This window comes from Poecile atricapillus, chromosome 7 (genome assembly GCF_030490865.1).
Source record: "Poecile atricapillus isolate bPoeAtr1 chromosome 7, bPoeAtr1.hap1, whole genome shotgun sequence".
Taxonomy (NCBI): domain Eukaryota; kingdom Metazoa; phylum Chordata; class Aves; order Passeriformes; family Paridae; genus Poecile; species Poecile atricapillus.
This window is the reverse complement of record NC_081255.1, coordinates 20026012-20048054: the sequence shown is the minus strand read 5'-3', so window position 1 is coordinate 20048054 and position 22043 is coordinate 20026012. Positions and strand designations below refer to the sequence as shown.

General features: G+C 38.8%; 2 protein-coding genes across 2 annotated transcripts; one reads left to right on the top strand and one right to left on the bottom strand.

The window, feature by feature from the left end:
- Positions 1 to 92: 92 nt before the first annotated feature.
- GNG5 (G protein subunit gamma 5) lies at positions 93 to 4665 on the bottom strand. Its single transcript, XM_058842797.1, has 3 exons — positions 4480 to 4665; positions 3244 to 3399; positions 93 to 1122 (listed from the first exon to the last, which is right to left on the bottom strand). Exons 1-2 carry the CDS (start codon positions 4558 to 4560, stop codon positions 3274 to 3276), a joined length of 207 nt encoding a protein of 68 aa, XP_058698780.1. The 5' UTR covers positions 4561 to 4665; the 3' UTR covers positions 93 to 1122; positions 3244 to 3273.
- Positions 4666 to 6229: 1564 nt separating this feature from the next.
- Positions 6230 to 20048, top strand: SPATA1 (spermatogenesis associated 1). Its single transcript, XM_058843364.1, is given in 15 exon segments — positions 6230 to 6291; positions 7158 to 7264; positions 10319 to 10436; positions 12437 to 12490; positions 12578 to 12902; positions 13017 to 13143; positions 13145 to 13218; positions 13730 to 13856; positions 14002 to 14062; positions 14650 to 14767; positions 15557 to 15691; positions 17498 to 17634; positions 17636 to 17668; positions 18714 to 18812; positions 19692 to 20048. Coding segments are annotated over 15 exon segments (1656 nt in total). The 5' UTR covers positions 6230 to 6255; the 3' UTR covers positions 19797 to 20048.
- The last annotated feature ends 1995 nt before the right edge of the window (positions 20049 to 22043 follow it).

Sequence of the window (22043 nt, the reverse complement as noted above, 5' to 3'; positions counted from 1 at the left end):
CTAACTTACAGTACGCTGTTTCCTGACAGTATGGGAATAGTTTTCCAAAACGGTTCTATCCAGAGAACATGGAGAAGGCAGTATGCAATCCATGAAATCCATGGTATTTTATTTAATTAGCATTTTGCATAAAGTAGGCATGTTGCTGAAGTTACAAAAGCAATGCATAACTCCTGCAGGTATTTCTTCTGTAAATACCACATTGATAAGAGGTCCACATACCCAAAGCAGTTGAAAGGAAACAAAGACAGACGGGAAAGAATCATAAAACGCCCTTAGAGGAAATACATAAAGCTGTCATCTAAAAATGCTGCTCAGTGACTGTGAGGTCTCTGAGCAGGGTTTTCCCCAGTAAAATTTTAAAAATGCTTCTTTAGCCTCACAGCAACACTCGAGTTGCTATTATCTGCACATAAAGTACTGTTTTGCCTTAAGTTGCACATTGACTGGCAGTTAAAAGGTCAAGTTTTCTCTGAGCTACTTTCTTTTCATATACAGCTGTAAGTGCTTTTTCATATTTACCTAATGAATAAGAAGGTGCATAGAGTAAGTTATCTCCTAGGGTAGAATTACTCATTAAGATAAAGAATAATTTACTCTGTCTTAATGTGATGTTTATGATATGGCACAGCTGTATAGCTGAATTATAAACAGTCCAAAATTTTTTTGTGTTCTATTTCTGTTATGCTTCTAAGTATGGTACTGCATGGAGTCTCACTGTTCTAAAGGACTGTTAACCACAGGCAGACTTGCAGCAGCAGAGAATATTTACACTTCTCTCTCTGCTCTCCAGCTGCCTACAGCATGATGCAGTGACTGTAAGGTGCCACCATACCCAGAAGTTAATCAAATTCTTACAGTAATTTAAAGCCCAGACTAAGTCAAGACACTTTTATTTTTTGCTTGGCATATAAAACTGATTCCCATATGAAACAGAAACACGTAACTAGCATACAGTTCATCTGGAGAGGTAGATGGTAAGAAGTTTGACGACAGTAGCACTTTTAGAAAGTTAGATTTGGCACGTTAAAGCTAAGCTTTTGTACAGACTTCAAACCAGGCCACTCGTTGAGGCATTCTGCCCATACACACATCAGCAGGTAGGAAAAGATGCTAAAAGATCTGAAAAACAAAACCAAGATCTAATTAGAAAGGCAATCACTGCTAAATGAAACAACTCTTAAGAACACATTTCAGAGTATGCCATGGACAACTATTTAGGGAAAAAATACCCTCTTTTTCACAGCTGTTTTATAAAATATTAGTTTAAAAACTAATTAAAAATTTTAATGAAGCCATCCCCAAAGATAAGACAATCAAAGCTCTTACAAAAGAACTAGAGCTTAGTGTCTCCTGGAAAAGAAACTAAGTGGAAGGATAGAAGCTGTTCCCAGTCACTTTGTGCTCACCAAAACACCAGGTTTCCATTTTGCCTTTGAAAAGCAAGGAATTTGTTTTGTAACTAACAAATTACACTTCCTCTTCATCGAGGTGGTGCTGACTGCAAACATGAACCCTATTGGCTCATCAAGAAAACAGAAGGAATCACCTCTTTTCAGGAAGTGCCTGCAACTGATACTGCAAAGTGAAGGAGTTTCACCTATAGGTAATGTAACTAAAACAGAAACAAGAGGTCCTTTCCAAAGGCTGTAACTGAGAAAGAAAATATGAAGCCTTTTACAGCCTATGCATACAGGTGGTGTGTTAGACAGGAAACGTTGTTTCCTTACATCCACACCCAGGAATTACTTTACCTTAGCAAAGCTCCATGAGGAACTGTATGTGTCACTAATTAAGTAGAGTTTATTTGGCTTTGTAGAAGTAAGCAGTGTATAATGCTTACAGATGATCTGATTTCTTCCTTGGATTAGTGCTTACAGCTGAAGCTACACTGATGTATTATCCAAGAGTATTTTTTAAATAACAGTAGTTAGCAAAAACTCACAATAGAAGTAACTTTAAAAGCTACAAGAACTCTAAAGCACATTTTAGTTATACTGTTGTAATTCACTGCTCAAAACAAGGTGTGAAGTGTTTTTGCTTGTTAAATAGTTAAGGATCTTCTTCTATTCAACTTCTATACTGTTACTACTCTGGTCTTTAAACGTGGTTATTCTTCTAGTACACACATCTGGAACATTTCTACAGTCTGCTTGAGGGGAGAACAATTTTAACAATTCAATCTGACCGCGGTCACCTTTCTATAAAGCTGCCTAACAACACAATTTAAATCTAGCAAACTACAGTTCTTTGGATGATATAAGTCAGCTACACAACCAGAATTTTTAAAGGTCAATACTTACTATGAGATTTCTAAGGATTGTGAACTACAGTTAACTGTGCATCAGATGCTTCGAAATAACGCCTGTGCTCTCATCTCCAACAGATCCAAGTCAAGGGGCAACAGGAAAAGGGAATATGGTAAAATAATCATGTGTTTACTGTGGTCAAAATAACCAAGTTATGGTGACTTTGTGAGTTTTCGTGAAACTATAGTGGATCTAAAATTCACCTTTCTAAAGAGGTTAGCCTAAAATCTAATCACCAAAATGCCAGATGAATGAGTAGTCTTCTTGGTGATAGCAGTAATGCTAATGAACCTATGAAAGTTTTGGAATGAAAGTCCAAATGAGTATTTCACTGTTTCTAGTTATTTAAACTGCTACCCCTGTAGTAGCTTACTTGAGTGGAGTATAGGCTTTTAAAAGTACGTATCTTTTTAAAAGTATATGCTTCTTTCTTTTGGCAGAGAGGGCATCTCCCCCCCACAGTGGTCAATGCTCTTCTTAGGGACCACCACCACTAATCTGTTTTTGGAACTGTTCTTTAAGAAGAGAAGGCTAATTTATCTGCCACAATCAGGATTCAGCACATATGCTGTCAGGCAATTAATTCTATGTGAGAAAAGGGAAATAATACCCTTACAGAGAGGAACATACAGCACAATTACTGTTCAGCTGGGTTAGTCTGGCTGTTAAATAGCAGCTCAGGAGTAGCTGGCCCCACTACTTTGCTACAGCTACAGAAACTGGTGGAAGCTCTGCAACAGCAAAGTGCTACTCATAATACCTATGGCCAGCACAAGTCCCATGCAGAGCTGTGACCAGAAGATGGGAGAAGGGACCAAAAATGGGGATCTGGACTAACACCAGCTGTACAAGTCAGATGTTTCTGAGTGCCTTTCACAAAGCCTGTCTCATTTAAATGACAAAAGAGTTTATGAATTTTAATTCAAGAACTTACCACTGAAAGATACTGAAGTAGTTCACATAATTACAAAAACGAACAAACTTTCTGGGGTCTGAATGGATTTGTACTTGATGATACTCCCGTCAGTAGGGGATCATGTTGTGCATTCTGCAGGCAGAATTGCTTCAAGTCAGCTGCAGCTTGAGAAACCTAGTTACAATAAAAGCTGGCATTAGAATTCACTGAGCAGTCCTTACCGAGGATGTGGTTTTTACGTTGAAAAGTATAAAGAATACTACTAAATGATGCTGCAATACTGCTTATGTAGATTTTATGCAATGATTTCATTGTAGTTTCTTTGTTTCTTAAAGGCAAGAAGATGAACACCGTAAGAATGAGAATGGATTTGGATGTTTTCATTTCCATGTTAAACTTCTAAGTATGAAGGGTAAAACATAAACAAGGTCTTGAAGATAGCTTTATTAAATATATGAAGATCTTTGTTCTAGCATAAACAATTCAAAAATACTGTCTATGGTTTAACATGTTCTACTCGACTGAACTGGCATTTCAGGCTCCCCTGGAAAGCCATCCTTATGATGAGATAATGGGGTTCTGAGCACCCTTATAAGGGGTTTTTGGCATGCTGTACCTTCCTAAAAACTGAAAGTGAAAAAATTATTTGTCTCGTTTCTCTTTGCTGTGACTCTGAACTCATAAGTAAAACGATCAAAGTTTCAAAAAGTTGCGTCTTGCACTGACACTTATATTGGTTAGTCCGGCCGTGCCAGGCGCGGTCTCACCCCGGCCCGGCACAAGTTCACTGCACTCCGTGTGCCTGGCAGCGACATCTCCATCTTGCCGTGCAGGGGCCAGCCCAGCCTGTTGTGCGCCCCGGCTCGGGCGGCCTCTCCCCAGAGCCCGACGGAAGGGAGCTCCTCGCCCCGAGGGCACGAACGGGCAGCGCGGGCCGCGTCCATCGCCCCGGGGCAGCGCTTCGGCCAGGGAGCGGCCCCGGGGCCCAAGGGGCAGCGGGGAGCGAGCGGCCGAGCTCCGGGCAGGGGTGCGGCGGAGGAGACGTGGCTGCGCTGCCGTTCCGGGCTCGCCTCGGCCGGGGAACACCGACGGAGCCCCGGGAGAAACCCGGGCGCCACCGCCCAGCCGGGTCCGCGGGGCGGGGCAGGTCGGAGCCGGCGGCCCCGGCGCGGCGGGCGCGGCCCCGGGGCGGTGAAATGGCGGCGCGTCCGCCCCGTCCCGTCCCGTCCCGTTCCGTCGCGGCTCCGCGCTCACCTTCACGCGGGTCACACTCGCCTCCAGACGCAGCTGCTGCACCACCTTCTTCATGGCCGCCACGTTGGAGGAGCCCGACATGGCGGGGCTGGCGGCGGGCTGGGCTCGGCACTCGCGGCACTCCCAACACAACTTCCCGGCGTGGCCACAAGTGCCCGGGCAGCCGCGCCTGCGCAGCCGGGGCCGCGGCGGGCGGGGCAGCTCCGTGTGCCCGGGCCGGGGACCCGCCTGCGGGCACAGGAATCGCCGCCGCCCTCACGTTCGTGGGGTGGACTGGGAGACGAGGAGACTTTCACTGGTGGTAATATCCACTGCGGTCCAAGTCTGGAGGTTACTCAGAGATGCAGTGAATGAAGTTCCTAACTTAGTTCTTGCTAGCAGTTTGAGTGTTGACTGTAGCCTGGAGGATCAGTTTACTAGTTCAAGTTCACTGCAGGAAGTGCCCGGGAGCGGCAGTGAGGCGTGGAGCACGGAGTGACATCAGCTACTGCAAAGTGCAGCTCCTTCCCTGTCGGCAGGAAGCATGGCAGGAGCGCTGTGCCTGCCGTGCCTGCCTGCGGCTGGGAGTGACCGCAGGAGTGATGGGGTCTGACACTCGGGTCATCTGTGGGAGCTTGCCAGTAGAGACACAGCCTCTCTTAAGTAGGTATTTCCCACTGACATGAGGAAATCTTAATTCTGCAGCGCCGGGGTGAGACTTGGAAGGTCCGGTCACTCGTGCTCAACAACAGGTGAATTAGAAGTATCTGGAGTAGAGGCAGAGGAGTAGAGAGACCTCCTGTTGAGATCAGGAGAACAGCAAGGGAGTTCAGCAGGCTGAAAATGCAGAGGTTTGTAACCTCAGAGGGGCTGAAAGAGCCTTCAAAGTGAGAGCACCAAGGAAACTCCTAAGAAAAAGAGAAAGATGGAAACAAGATTTTTAGCAGTTGCAGTAGGACTGGGGAATGGTTTTAAACTAAAAGAGGATTGATTAGAGATGAAAGGAAGAAGGTTTTTTTTTACACCAAAGGTGGTAAAAGCCTGGAACAGGTTAACCAGAGAGGTAGGATATGTCCCACAGCTGGAAACATTGAAGGTCACTTTGGGCTTGGGGGTCTGGACCACCTGGCCAAGTGGGAGGTGTCCCTGCTCGCTGCAGGGCTTGGACTAGCTGACCTTCAAAGGTCCCTTCCAACCCAAACCATTCCATGATTCAGTAACAATGTTAGGACAGAACCATGGTTATAATTTATGGAAGTATTTTTCTGACATGGTTGCCCAGCACAGTCACATTTCCTCAGAACACTGCATTCGGCTGGCACGATGTGTTTGCTGAAGTTCACAATAATTGTCACTTTATCAGATCCAGGCCCTGCAAGAATCTTGTTTTGTAGTAATTTAGGTCAGTGTCTTCAGGAAAACAGTGGAATTGTGTAGAAAATTATATACTACCAAACTATTTTTATGAAAGGGAAGAAAATATTAAGAAGTGCTCCATGGCAGATTTCTTAGAGCCACAGGGCTATGGTTTATCAATTCCCTCCGTTACTTAGGTGATATGTGTAGAAGGTGGGGTTAATTCTGTTTGCAGTTAGCTGGAAGGTTTCTGCCTCAGCACAGACACAACTTCCATTTTCTTAAGTGGAAGGAAGATCAGAAAATGAAAAAAAAAGGTATTTATGGAGTAACTTCTGTCGTAACAGATTATCATGAAACTCATTCTTAAAGGATGCTTCAATCAAAAAGAAAATTAGAAAGCCCACCTGGCATTTGCTGTGATCACATAGAGGGACCAACATGTCATTGAGTCAAACAAGACCTAAAATATCACAGGTGAGAGTTTTTGTACCTTTTTTACAAAGATTTTTTAGATTTCACAGATAAAGAATATATATATATATATTTTAAAATAAGGTTCTAGAATACCTGAGAAGAAAAAAAAATGTGCTTTTGAATTATATATATAAATATATATATATATATATATAAAGAATTCTTTTCTAGTTGATATTAAGTAACTCAACACTTGCAGAAATACTTAATATAGCTAATTTGCATGGCTTCTAGTTCAAGGGAAGTACAGCATCCTTGTCAATACTATCTGATTTTTACTAAAAATATCAGGACATAGAAATTAGCAGTGCAACGACTACCAGGGATCTGAACACTGCCCAAGTGAACCTTGCTCAGAGCCAGCTTATTTATTCTTTTTGCAGACATTAGCATTAGAAATATTTTGAATTTCTTTTTCTCGATGACATGAACAAGTTGTGGTGCTATTTGAATCAAGCTTTCAGGGCTTTGCATTTTTTATGAGATGAACAAAGGTAGGATTTCAGCTGAGGCATTCTTGTAGTCATGGCACTCTCCAGAGTATCAACTGTTTTTGGTAAGATCTCTCCACTGCTGTCACAGTGATACACAGCAGAAGCACAGGCTCACTATTATCTCACTTCCATTGGGGAGCTTGTTCTAATGTGACTTATTTTGATGCTGTCAGCTGGCATTCAGTCACAAATTACTCTGCTGTCACTGTTCTCACTGTTTGGTCATCACTGTGAGTCAAGGCCTCACTTTTCTAGTCCCTGTGCTAATATCAAAGGAACCATTCCTGCCTACAGAAATTGGAAGTCCACCATAACAAAACAAAGCGTATAGAAAGAGGATTATAACACATTTACATCTATTCTTTTTTTTAGCTGGTGGAGCTTCATGTTTCTTATATCCCAGCAGAAGTGTGGAACTTCAAGCTTAATACAGTTCCTGTAGCTCTTACTAGCAAATTTGTCTCAGCTGGATTTATAAGGTGAGTGTAGTTTTAGGTTTCATGTGCGGGGTAGGTCCTTCACACTGGCCTTCAGTCTTTTAGTCCAACTGTTGCTCTAGAGAACACAATTACATCTGTCAGCAGAAACTTGTTGTCTAATTAAATTTCTGGAGGGTAAGTGGTGACCATAACTAGCATTGTGTTGATTTTTACTGTATCAGGACTTAGCTGCCCTGCAGCCCATGGTGTAGACCATTGAAAAGCACTTCCAGAGCAGTGCTAGTATTTCTGCAGAATGATTTATACTGTAAAATCATATCTTATATTCTTTCTGTCTCTTTGAGCCTGATTATCAAAAGCTGGAGTTCTTTTGGGCAATGGGCCAGCTTCAAGACTGTGGCTTGATGAAGACAGGATAGCCTGTCAGTTCCCAGGAACAGGGATATGATGATCTGAGCTCTCTCAGTCCAGAGGAAGAGCTGAAGCCTTGTTTCTCAAGGGGAAGCATTACAGCCCATGAACCAGCAGCATTTCCTCTTTCTTCTTGAGGAGTGAAAGGCTGAGCCCACCATGTACCAGGTAGCTGCTTAAAGAACTTAGTGAAAGAATACCTTGGTTCCCAGTCCTAGGCTCAAACCTGGCACAGGGAGTTGAATTTTTAATCTGACATAACTTTGCAAGTTTTATTTATACTCCTAAACACTTTGCTCACAAAATCTGTGTGTACCTAGTGTGGTAAGAAGCTGTAGAAAAATCAAATAATGTAAAGATGTGTATTGAAGTGGAGCTGTTATGTGCACCTTGTCTACACCTGTGCAAAACCTGTCAATTCAGCTAAAACTGCAGGGAATAGAGGTTTTAATTAATTTAAATTGAGTTTTGTGTTATACACTTAATAAATAGTGTAGCTGAAAAGACTGACAGCAGTCAGATATGAGCATGTAGGGCAGAATGTATTCATTCTCACAGCTGTTGTTGTTGAAAGGCTGCTCAAAACCAGAGAAAATAAATGCATATACCCATTTTGTTTGCTGTTCTAGTCTGCAGCAGAGGCGCAGGATACATGTCTGAAGTGGTAACTTCATTTCATGTCAGGGACATCTGTCACTGTCCTATATTTTCTAGTGTAAATTTATTTCACTGAGGCATCAAATAAAATTAGGATCCTCACTGATTTTAGTTGGTTTATATCTGCCTGGGTATTGTTGCTTTCTAATGACTCTTAGATAATTGCTAATTAATTATTCTATGGATACTATGCAATGCTGCAGTACATTAGCATGAACAATAACTAGCACCTGGACAGTGACTCACTGTCTTTAAAAACAAAAAAATATTTTTAAAAACTTCTTTTATTATAATCTAGGAGAGGGAGCAGTAGCCTTGCTGGTGCTCCTGTGGCTTAGACGTTGTTGATAGCTCTTTTGTTCAGTCAGCTTGACAATCCTAGTGCTGTCTGAGTCAGCTTTACAAAGGATTCCTAGGTCAAAGTACAGGCCACTTCCATTAGCTGTGAAATTAGAGGAAGATATTAAAGGTGTAATTTTCTATGTCCCTGAGTTCTCGTTCCCATGAACTTGATTTCTCAGCCTTTGTGAGATTTTTTTTTTTTTTATTCATCATTCCTCACCACAGAAGCCAAACTTTTATTATTTCTAGATGAGATAGCTACTAGGAGCTCTAGTTTGCATTCCTTTTAAAGGGACACCCTGAAGCAAGTGACTTGTGTGTGACTATTTTCTGCCAGCCAGTGGCAGCAAGTGACAGACTAATAGCATTGTATTTTCCTAGCAGCTTCACTGGCGATTACTTTTTAGATAAATTTCTGGCCTATATCTCAGGATCTGGGTGCCTAGATACTTTTCCCCCATTATACATTGTAGATGTGTCCACTCTGCAGACTTTGGTCTCCTCTGCTGCCTGCCTGTGCTCCAGGGCAGTTTCATGATCTTGAGGAGGGTCCTCTAAATCCAAGGTATTTGAAATAATACAAGGGAAGCATTGTAGTACTGTGTTCATGAGATGAAAGTGATAATGTTTTTACTACATACTTGAGGTGTGAGCTGAAGGCCTATAGGGCTACTTGCAAGTGCAAACAAACCTTGACAGGTTAATGTTGAAGACCTGTTCAGATGGAAGACCTGGCAGGTTCTTATGTGTACTGTTTGCTGGGAATGGCATGTGCTATCCCCCGAGCTCTGTCTGTGCATTGCTTGAGGAGTGAGAGCTGCCTGGGCCAAAATTATCCTACCACTTAAACAGCGTGGGTGATTAACAGTCTCAGGCCTGCATTTGTTCCCTGGTTTCTTATATGGTAGCATAGAACAATTAGAATTGCTTATGCTGTGCTGCAGGGCTTTGGTATGCCTCTGGCACACTTGGATTTACTGTGCAGAGATGCTTTTTATTCTGTAGTGATTTTCCTACTGAGCTCATTACCTAAATGTTTGCATACTTTCAAGTAGTGCATTAAATGATGCAATTAATATTTGTATCAGCATTCTCATCCTCAAATCATGGTGGAAATGTTCACACTGCAGTGTTTGTTTTTTATTCAAAATACATTTGCATGTACCCATGCATACACCCAACTGTGAATTGGTGTTGGAGAAGACAAAAGCAAAGGAATGTGACAGCTGCTTAAAATGGACAGTGATGAAGGCTCCTCTGGCCCTGGGTGCTTGAAGGGAGTGTTCAACAGTCCTGGTCCAGCCCTGTGAAACTGTGTCACTTCCATGGAAGTGCACAACTGTTGCTCCCAGTGGTGGTGTTATTCATCTGCAGATGAGCAACAGCATTCTCAAGAAGTAAATTTCAAATTTTGTCTGTTTCCATATTCTCTCTTTATATGAGGCTGCTATAATGTGAGTCTTGCTAGTTAATGTTAGGACAGCCCTTACAGTGCAGTGTTCTGACTGCCTCACCAACACTCTCTGGCCTATCTGTACCTGGGTTCAGTTCTAGGACATAGCTCCCAGTTTTGGGCATTCTGTCTGTGCAAGCCAGCACGTACAGACCATTATTTTCCCCCTCCTACTAACTAGCCATCATTATTTGATCTTACAGATGTATTAATGAATGACAACATTCTAGGGTGTCTCCTCACATCACATTAAGAGTGCTGTGGGAGAGGCCTGGAGAGTACCTGGGTGGAGTGACAAATGCAGATAAATTCAGATTTTTAAAATGCATTGGGAAAAAACTAGCAGTGGTAAGTTAATTTTTTTTTCTTTAGTGCTCTTCTGTTTTGTAATATAAGGCAGAGATTTCATTCCTGCAGATGAGATAATATCATATAAAGTAAAGATAACTTTAGGAGCACTGTTAGCATTTCTTTTAAACATGCTGCAGCATAAGCTCTTGTCAGAGCACATCTGTTTCCTCAAATTCAAAGGCACAGCTGGACAGATATATCAGAAATAACCCTTTAAAGCAACAGCTGTAATTAGTTGCCATCCAGTGAAAAGATGATGGTTTTGATCAATCCGTGGATTAAATATAATAAATCTGGTTGCATTAAAAAATCCTCAAATGCATAAGGCTATTATTGCCTGTACGTGGCTGGGAATATGGCAGTTGACAAATTTGCAATGGAAGCTCAGTCAGAGTTCTTCTAATGGCTCCTGCTGTGACCTGTCTAAGAGCATTAAAAACATCATTGTCTGAATGAAAACTTCTCTGGATGTTCCATTGTCTAGTCCAGTAATACAGCTGAGATGTTAGTAATAAACCCCCATGTGTGAATCGTAGCTGTTCCTCACATCGATTCTACACATAGATCTTCCAAAGTATAGCTAAGGATTAAATAAACTTCACAATTAGTCCAGCATAAAGTTTGTTCATGTAATACACAAAGATTTAAGTAATTTATGTAAGTATAGAATACTTTTTCCATGTCTTATTTCACCTCTTTCTCGTGGGTTTGTAAATTAACTACAAGCAGGAAATTTGGTGCCATTCTTTATTTCATTTCTAGTTGAATTATCACTAAAATCACTCTCACAGAAGACTAGACTAAATACTAAGTAATATGCAATGGAAAAACTTGAAAAGAAATTTAAAAGACTGTGATGCAATCTAAATTGCAAAGTGTGAATATGTTTTCAATGAACTGAGGTCTTTCTAACTGGATGATAATAAGTAAGATGGTTAATTTTCTTCCACACATAGTTTGGAGATAAATGGAGACATTTTCCAGCCTTTATAATGTCAGCAAATGAATAAAATATTTTATGTTAATAGTGAATTAAAGATACTGGTAGCATATAAGAAGATTTATAGAGACAAATTAAAGATACAGTTTTACTTTGAGGTATTTACTGTTGCTTGATGTTTAACTTTATAACAGTGTAAAACAATAAACCAACTGCTTTATTTGTTGTTTAGGGTCATGGTAACCTCATTGAATTACGTCTCCATGATCAAATATTTGTTGAGTGTTCTCTCCCCTTAGTCTTCTGTTTCACAACTCTAACAATGTAAGCAGCTATGCCCTACTTGCAAGCAAGGGTCTTTTAATGAAAAGATAAACATAAATTAAAATCGTGTTCATTTGCTCTTCCTTTTTTTGCACATAACCTGTGTGTTTAATTCAATATAATTATTTGAATGTAAGCTCAGATTTCTTTTCCTTACATTAGAGCACATTTTTCAAATATATTTTGACTATTTTAGACTTTCTTTTTAGGACAGCTGTTGAAATGTGAAAGTGTATGTCACAAAAAGAATATGAAGGAAAATGATAAATACAAGACATAAGATAGTAGATATAGATATATTTTTTTCTATATACATTAAATATTTTGCAGTACTATATTAGGTGAATAGAGAAAATTATGTGGGACTCAGCATTTCTGTCCAGATTCAGCTTAAAGCAGCTCTTGATAAAGAAAGTTGAAAGTTTTCTTTTCCTGTGACTGTTGGATCAGGTCCTTTGAACCATAAGAGAAAGTGTAAAGGATAAAAAAACATTTAGTATGTGCATGTAATCTTGTGGGTCTGATTAAGATTTTGAAAAACAAAGTTTCAGAACTATGTCAGAAAATACAATTGTAGTCTAAGATGTTTTTTCCCCATAAGGCCACTACGGATGATAGTGCTGGTTATAAAAGAATGCAGTATGTAAAAATGACAATAGAATGCATATGTCACGTGCAACGTTCTGATGAAAAAGTATTGTATTTGTTATGCTTCCATACTTTATCTTCCGAGGTGAAAGCAAAGCAGGAAACAGAACTGGAACTGAAGTAGTTTGCTCCTCCTTATGTAAGTACTGAATGGCTTGTAAGGTACCATTTTCAGAAACTACATTGCACATTTTCTTTGTCTGATGAATACACTGTATATTTTCAGGCAGTTTATCCTGAATTATATTTATTACCTGGAGTGGAATATTTTGAAGATGTTTATTCATTACCATCATCAACTCAACAAAAACATCACGTTATTGAAGAAGCTAATAGGTTTGGTCATGGATCAAGATTATCCAGCCTTTCCCAACAGAAACCTGAAAAAATGAAACCATTTTTAGAAAGTATACAAAGAAGGAATCAGGTAGAAAATCTGGAAGTGCGCTGTCCTGTGGAATGGGGTGAAAAAGAACCTGTTCCAGTTTCACACACAAATAATAAGCAAGACAATAACAGCAGGATTCCAGAAACACAATTTGGAGAAAAAGGTAAGCTTAACCAGGATAGTGAAGGAGGATGATGAATGAGAAGAAAAATAAATGTTGTGGTTAACATTTACAATAAAATAATATCTCTGTTTTATATTATCAATTATTATGCAAATCAAAGTGGATCTGATGGATCCCTCTTCATGCCAAGTCATTCAAATCCTGCAGACCAGGAGACTGGAAGGTGTGACCTGGTATTCCAGACCTCTGAGCAGAATCATCTCAGCCAAGATCAACTGCAATGCTCCAAAGTGGAATGGCAAAGCCAAAGGAACTGCTCTTTCTCATGTAAACCCCAGTGATGAACAAAGCCAGGGTAACCAAAGACCCCAAAATCACATTAAATATCAAAAGTGTACAAATGTTTTTTACTGACTTTTTGCTAAAGCAAGAGTTCTAGAAAGTCAGCAAAGTAAAGCTAAGTTTTAAGAAATCTGTAAATAAGTGTAAGTTGGAATAGCACTATCAGAACAATATTCCATTTTTTTAAAAAAATGATGTCTTTCAAAGAGATATGGTCTTACCTTCTGAGTCCTTCATTATCACTGTGTGCTGATATAGAGAAACACTTTACTATAGTTGATGCATTTGTCTAATCATCAAAATTAGTTAGATATAAATTCTAATAACAAAAAAAATTTTTTTTTTCCTTTATTTCTTTCTTCTGTTATTCATGGAACATTTTCAAATTCTGGAGATAACATCACTTGCTGTGTTGAGTCACTGAATTTCCAATACAGGTTGGAAAGTCCAGTCATTGACAGTCAAACCAGCCTGATTTTTGCAAGTGTAATCTATGTATTTTTTTCATCACTATCCTGTCACAGAACTAGGAAACATGGAAAATAATGAGCACCAAAAAGATACCAAATTAAGAAGAGACAGAACACAGGATGCTGAAATTCTTAAAATAATGGAAGACCAAACTACAGATTATGTCCACAAAAAACAAAGGTTAGCAAATAATAAATCTTCTAAAATAATGGATAATATTCACTGATACAAACTTACTTTATAGACTTCAAATAAATGAAAGAAAAGGAGGGAAAAAACCATTTTGATCAATGAACTTTCACTTGTTTTTTTTATTTTATCTTAGCTTGCAGCAAAACAGAACTAAGAAGACTAGAGCTGGTCTTGGTGAAAAACTGGATAATCAGGTATGTTTTTCAAGGTAACATTCCTAGTAATTTTGAGCAATAAATGTAGTCCTCCACCTAGAAACAGTCTAGTTTTGTAAGACTGGTGACTCATAGATAACGAAAGATTTGAGGAAATTTGAGAAAAGTTAATTCATGCATAGCTTCTTAGCAGATTTTCTAATGAATATCAGCTATGTTTCTAAACATAATTAAATAATTAAACATAATTAAAACCTGCAATTACAAATTTTAGTTTAGAAATTGGCAGTTTTTGATAATTAATGAACCAGGTAGCAGTTTTAAGGCCCTTAGTTCCTGGTCTTGCATGTGACTGTCAGTAACTTCTGGGGCTATGGACATGGACAAGAGCAATTAGCAGTAGTCTGTGTGTTTTCTGCAATGCAAATGTTCAGTGTTCTCATTTTGTTTGCAGAGGTCCAGCTGATTGTAATTTAGTAGTCATGTGTACTGGTAACAGAATGAAAAAGCCTACCTGCAGAACTCAAATTCAGCCCTCTCACTCAGGCCACTTTCAGGGCATATGTCTAATGTAACTATCCAGGATTACGGTTATGTATTTACAATTGTGTCTTTTGACTCTATAGGCAAATGAAGACAAGCAAAATCATCTTTCTTGTCCAAAAGGGTATATTTCACCTCCTAGTCCACCATTTTTGGCACTTACTATAAATCCAGCTCAAATTCCTGCAGTTCCAGCAGCGAGTACATGATTCCAAGAAATTGCAAGGAAGTGAACATTTAATCAAGACTGAAGAGTCAATGAAGACATAAATATCTACACTCTACATACATTCATTGACAGTATTGTAAGGGATTTTAATTTATGATTATAAAATTCCAGGTACTTATGATTGCATGGGCTGTCCTAAAGCTTGACAGGTTCCCAGCACTAGAAAACCCAACTTGTCAAGTTGTGGATGGAAGGAGAAAAGGAGGGAGATCAGGTTCAATACTGCAGGCTCAAGTGAGATTGTAGCACAGAAAATCACAGGTAGTGTTGCTGAGGAGCAGGATAGTGAGAAGTTAAGTGTTTGACCTATTGTTGCAGACTGGGGGAAGTCTGAGATGTTGTCCTGCCACCTGGAGTTTAAGGCAGGATTTCTCTACAGTTTATACTGCAATGTATTTTAAGCAGGAAATGGTCTTATGGATGCTTTTTTGGCTTCACTGTCAAGAGTTTGCAATGTCTGGAGTGAATATATTTCTTGATTACATAGTTTTAGTGATTTATTATCTAAACACGTAGAAAGATGTTTGTTTGCGTGTGTGTGTGGGTGAATGCCTGGATGCCTGCTGGATTTCTCCCTTTTGCTAAAGCACCAGCCCTTCTGAAAAGTTAGATTAAAATGAAACCTGATTAAAATGAGATAGTTTCTACTGCTTGTTCTGCCAGAGCTTTTGGCATAATTTGTGATGCGTTACAAAATCTTGACTGATCCTTTGTACTTAGAGTATTCAAATGCTTGCTAAATATAATTGTAGTATCTTTAGAAAACAAGATGAACAAGATGGTAGAAGAATTGCAACAAATGAAGAAAGAGAGAAGGCACATGGAAAAAACTAGAGAAGAACTGATCAAAAAAGCTAAAGGGCTACTGGAACAAAATAAGCTGAGGAGATACCATGGTAGGCTTTTAATTTATTTTGGAATTTGGAGTGATTGAAAAATTGAAAAATTTCACGCTGAAACCAATGTGAAAGTATTTGTCTCTTTGTCAGTGAACTTAATTACAGAGAGAGCAGCTTGCTAACCAATAGCTCCAAGAAGACTCATTTTGTGTAATAGCATGCAAGAAAAATTCAAGGTTGCATTGTTTCCTTCCTTTTTTTTTTTTTTTTTTTTTTTTTTTTTTTTTTTTTTTTTTTTTTTTTTTTTTTGTGGCATATCTTATAAAGTTAAGGTTATTCTGGCTTTCATAAACTATTCAAGTTGTGTCTCATGTACATGCACTCTTCAGAGAGCTACTGCAGGCTGCTTCTCTCTGAGGCCCAGGGCAGCTGCCATATTCTAATCCTGCTTTAGCTGGTGCTTAGAGGCTTGTACTGTGTTGATAGGGCTTCAGGTAAATTGCAGCATAATAATTTTTGTTCCTCCTATCCAATGGTATTCAGCTTATGACATGGAAGTTACAAAACACTTGTGACAAGCTTGACAAACCTGGTTTTTGAACAAGGTCAAATCTCATTGAAATCTCCCATGAATTTTCTTCCTAAAATTATTTTCAAGTTTATACTTAAAACTGTCTTTCCCTAAATCACATCCCAGTTATACAGAGATGAAATTTAATAATTTTGATGTTTTGAGAGCTTTCTCTTTGTGCTTAAATGTCATTACAAGTCTCAAATATTACTCATAGCTTATTGAAAGGAGACAAGCCAATTCTTTCAGTTATTCTCTAAGGACGTGGCTGCACAGCACCCTGCAGCGTGGGGAATTTGTATTTAAAAAACCCCAAACTTGGGTGCTTGAAGCAGTAACTCTGTAGTAGCATGGAGCTGCAATTCAAGCTAGAGATAAGCCCTAAATGGCACCTGCATTGCCTTAAATTATACTATCCAGTTAGGTAAAATAAAGGTTATTTCACAAGGATTAAAACAGCTTCTGCAGGTTCTGTAAGAAGCTTCTGTACCTCTGAATTTTTTTTATCAGACCTGGAGAGTTTCATAAGTAAGGACAGGTAGCAAGCATGTGTCTTTGCAAGGTTTAAGGGAAGAACATTTTCTGCAGTAACAGCCATCCAAGACTGTGTTTAATATCCTCCTAAGATGTCCATGCTGACAGGCACTCTCAGTTACATGGCATAGAGTCCTCTAACAGCTGAGTTCTTTTGGGTAAGTTTCAGTTTGCTTCTATAAAATATGCCTCAAAACGAGAGATTCATTTAAGACACTGCAGGTATGCAGTAGCCATAAGACTGCCACAATGCTTTTAGGGGCATTTACCTGCCAGCTCTTGATAGCACATTAACAACATAGGAGGAATCATGGTGAAATGTAAAGGCAACGAACTGTTTCACATAATGTGGGATGTCAGTATAAAATGAAGCTGTTCAAAATCTCTGGCCATGAAGAGCATAAATTTTGCCTAAATCTACAATGCTACCTCTCCTGGTACATTAGAGCTGTGGACTTCAGACTGTGTTGGGCATACCAGTCTTCGCAGGCCAGGAGCACTTAGATACAGCAGAACCTGCAGAACAGCCAGGCTGAATAAAACTTTGGGTTTGGACCCTGTGTTTTATCTCAGTAGACAAATAGAGCCTTTTGTTGCAGGTGCTTGTGTGTAAATTCAGTTGCATTTAGAGTGAATGCATGTTTCAGTGTGTGCATTGGCCAGCTGAAGCTTGTGAGGTGAGCTGGTCATGAGTGTCTTCAGCAGTCCTTTATGATAAAGTGAACAAGACCAAACACTGTTATTGTTTCCCTGTGCAGTTCATGAGGAATGGAAGAAAAAGTACTTTCAAGCTAAGGAAGCTACAGTTTCACTGGAGGACACTTTAAAAAAACTGCAACAAGATTTAGAGCTTTACCACCAGAAATTGCTCTTGCAATTCGAAGCTAGAGATAGCAAAAAAACGACCAAACAATACAACAACTTCCAAGGTATTGATTTGTATTATTTATTACCTCTTTTTACACAGTCTGAGGTTCATTTGTATAAAATATAAATTACAGAAACAGATTTATCGCCAACCAATGACTTGTTTTGTAAACTAGCTTCAGCTGAATGATCTGAGGGACAGAATTCCTTCAGGCCATTTGTCTCAAAAAGACTGCAGAAGTGCTTGAGTCTGAGCATTTGTTTCTTTCTGCTTTCTATTGGTACCTTTTTGTAACAAAATCCTCTTCTGTTCAGTATGGTTAATGGATTGCTCAGTTCTACTTTGTTTCTACCATCCAAGATTTCATACAAAGAGGCAATGCATGTTCAGAGCACACAAAACGTATCTGTAGCTTTTGAAGTGGTTGCACTTCAACTATTGTGCAACTTTGAGTTTCACAGTAAATTCAGAGGGATTAAAAAGAAAAGATAAAAAAAGGAAATATAAAAGGAGGAAACACCCTTTCCAACAGTTGAGTCTGCTAATTTTCTAAATGCATTAATGGAAGCAAGGCTGTTGACAGAACTGAAGCTAGCCTAGGAAAAATAAAAGTCCCTTTCTTGCATCTGAAAGGTATGTGCATGTACAATCTAAGAGTGTACAGTATATAAAAATGTGTATTATTTGAGCTATCTTGAAATATCTACTAAATACAAATATGAATAGGGTTGACACTGCCTTACTGGCTATGTTCAGACACACTATTGCTCCTTTTGAGGGGCATAGCAGGGGTGGGATTTTTTGGTCTCCCTGGCTAGGCACAGAGAGGCCTTACGTGAAGGATATGCACAAGGCACCATTCCTACAGCAGTTCTGTAGCAGCCAGCACCCAGAGAAGGGAGCCAGGATTTACTGAGCTGTTAGGCTGAGCACACGGTGCTCCCCGCCCCTTGTGAGCGACGTGCGGCCAGGCAGGCATCAGTGGGGTGGGAAAGCAGGGGAGCTGGGAAGAGGTTGTTAGAGGATTGTTTCTGTGTGGTGAAGTAACACCCAGTGAGGGAATGGATGCACTAATGCTGCACTTCAAGTTTTGTTGTTTCATACAGAATTACACAATCATCCGGATTGCTACAGGGCAGCATGAACTCGATCAACTGAGAAGGAAGCTAGGTGATACAAAAATGAGACTTCTAATAGGAATTAAGGTACTCTGCCTTTTAATTAAAACAGTCAAAATGTGGCAATGTATAAAAAAAAATTAGAACTTTTAAATTATTATATAATGTAAATATTTGCTAAACAGTTCTCATTTTATATTGTCAGTTTTAAGGTGTTAGGTGTTGTGGCTTTAGCATTTGAGCTAAATTACTCCAGAACACCAGGTTATCAGATGATTTGGAATATGTGGCATTCAAACAACTTAGATACTCAATGTACTGTGTAAGCTAAGGTTCACAATCTTGTTCATAAAATTCCCATTTCATTCAAAAGGTAATTGAAGAAATATACCTGGTGTGGTGTGGCACTGAGCAGTAATAGACCATGGCTAAAGAAAAAAAATGGTATAAAGGAAAAAAAACCAAAACCAAACAAAACCAAACCCAAAAAACCCCACAAACAAACGAAAGAAAAAAAAAAAGCAAACTGTCTAAGCAGATGTCAGACCTCTTCATCTGCTTTATTCCATTTTCAATGTTGCCTATGACTCTTCTTGGAAGGAAGAGGTAGCATAGGCCTTCACACTGAACAGCTTTCCAGCTCTGAAAGCTTGAAATAGGAGTGTTCTACACCACAGAGACTGCCCATACTCCTGTTTACTGGGTACTCCAGGGTGGTTGTAATCATTATGACTCCTCCGTTGTCTAGCAAGGAGTGGAAAGAACAATTAATTTTGCAGTTGTCTCAAAAACATCAAGGCAAAGTACAGAACAAAGTAGTACTAGAACACATAAAATTTCAAAGATGAAAGATGTATCCTGTATTCAGCCATCCTGTATAAAATTCTCTTTTAGTTATATGCGCATGTCAGCTCCAAAAAAAGCTTCCTTAAATTGCCATTCCTTAAATGATGGATTCTTTTGCAGATGAGAAAGCAGGCAGCATGTGATTTACGAGCACTGAGAGCGGAACTGACACAGAAGAAGATTCATTCAGCTTTAATTCTCCAGTCCAGAAAATCAAGAATTTAAATAGATGACATGACTAACCTCTGTGAAGTTGACAGCAGCTCTCTAGTGTATGTAGAAGAGAATTTCAGAGCATTTGTTTGTATGTTCCTGAAGTTATTTTGTAAAAAGGCAATAACTATTTAAGTGTTGTGGAATTTGTACACTAGGCTACTGAGGTAATGCAGCTTACTTCTTTTTAAATCTCACTGTAAGATTAGTCAGCTACTTAAACATACAGTTTAAGCTAGTAACATGTCTAAAACTAATTGTGTAACATCCCAGTGGTATGCTGAAGTTCTTTGATGAACTAAATAGTTACTAAGAAATAAACCTGAAGTCTGTAACCTCCTGTTCTTATTTTCAGGCTTACATATCCCATTTTTTAGAAATTATTGAAATATGGTTTCTGTAGAGGTCAACAGTAATCCTTTATTTGGCTATTTACTGTAGTATGTTCTTGCCATTATAAATATGCCTATCTATAAATTACCAATGTATCATTACTATATTATTACGAAGCATAAACAAAATACCTTTATTCCATATCAAGCTGGTTTTGCTCCCTCTCTTATTAGGAGAGGCACAAGGACATTAACTGTCTTCTGTAGTCTGAAAGCTTGCCTGAAAGCTTTCTCTTGGACCAGTATAATGATGATCCTGGTCCAATTTAAACTCTTGCATATTCTGCCTTTCCTTAATTCTAAGGTCATGCATGTCCTGAGATAAACAATTCTCTGAAAGAGGCATCAGAAATGTCTCCATAGGAATTCTTTTCTAGCTCTGCTGTTTGCCTCTTTCCAAACCAGATGTTATTATATTAAGCAGAAGAATAACATGCTAGGAATTAATCTCAGCTAAAAAGCTGTCAAGGCTGTATTTATTATTGGAAGTGAAACACTCATGAGAAATAAGTTATATGATAAGAAAATTATGCAGCTCTCAAAAGAACTAACTTGGCAATGTCTTGAGTCAAACCACCCATTATCCAATTTATTTTCTTAAATATATGACTTAACAAAGATTTTAGTGCTAAAGGATTAAATAAATTATTAAAACTACACCCACTTTTGCTTAATTCAGGGTTGAAGCTCACATTCTCTATTTAAGAATTGTGTCTTATTTAAGATACGAGAGCAGGCTACTAGCTACTGGAAAATCAGAACCTAAATTTAAAATATAGTATTATCAATTCATGATTCTTGACAGCTACAGGAGAGTTTTATTATTAAGTCATCTGTCCCTCAGAATTTTGTAGGTCAGATATTTGTATCAGAAGACTCTCAATTCAGCAAAATCTATCTCACAGTATTTAAGCATTTAAGTAGTAATAGACTACTTAATAAACTTAATAGATTAGACTATTAATAAACTTAACAGAACAGTAGTTCTGAAGTACATATATGTGTGTAGAGATAAATATATATAATATATAAAATGTAGCAGTTTCTCTTAAGGCTTACAGAGTGGTGTTGTAATGAAAAGCTTCCTGATTTGTTAAGGGAATTTTTTAGTTTCTGCAAGAGCAGTAGGCTTCACCTTCTGCTTTCCAACACCTATATCACAATATCAAACAGACAATTCAGATGAAATCTTCCAGTCTTTTCCTCAGTAGCCATTATGGTAATGCTGCCATACTATGGTAACTCTTTAGCAAGCAAAAAAACCCAAACAAACAGCCCCAACCAAACCAAAAAAACCGCCAAACCCACGACTGACTACATCTACCTAATTAAATAAAATTTTTAATTAATGGAGTCACTTAAGCAGGGCCCAGTTGCACTTTGATCTGGTTGTGAAACAGTTCTGAGAAGAAGACAAGCAGTGTGGGCTGTAAGCTGTAGAACAAGTAAAGCACAGACAGGGAACATTGTTTACAAGTCTTACCAAGAACAGCACTTTATTTAACAAAATAAAATCCTGTAAACACCAATCAATCTTTACATCACTATAGGTATTTTAAAAACTTACACAACTTCTTTAGGCAAATGATTTTATGAAAATATGAACTAGAAAGGAAACAATCTCCTGTTATCTCAGAGGCAACACCCCATAAAAACAAAAAACAGGCTACTGAATGTATCTTAGGATGTGTGGAAAAATAGATATGTAGTTCATTAAATATGCTTCTGAATGCTAATTTTCAGAAAGTAAAGTAGTTTGAGATGGAAGGAAGCACCATCCAAGCCCTCTTCATATTAATGTTTCTTCTTCAAGCTAAGGTCAGAGATTTTTGTCTTTTGAAACTAAGGAATTTATGTAATACATAAA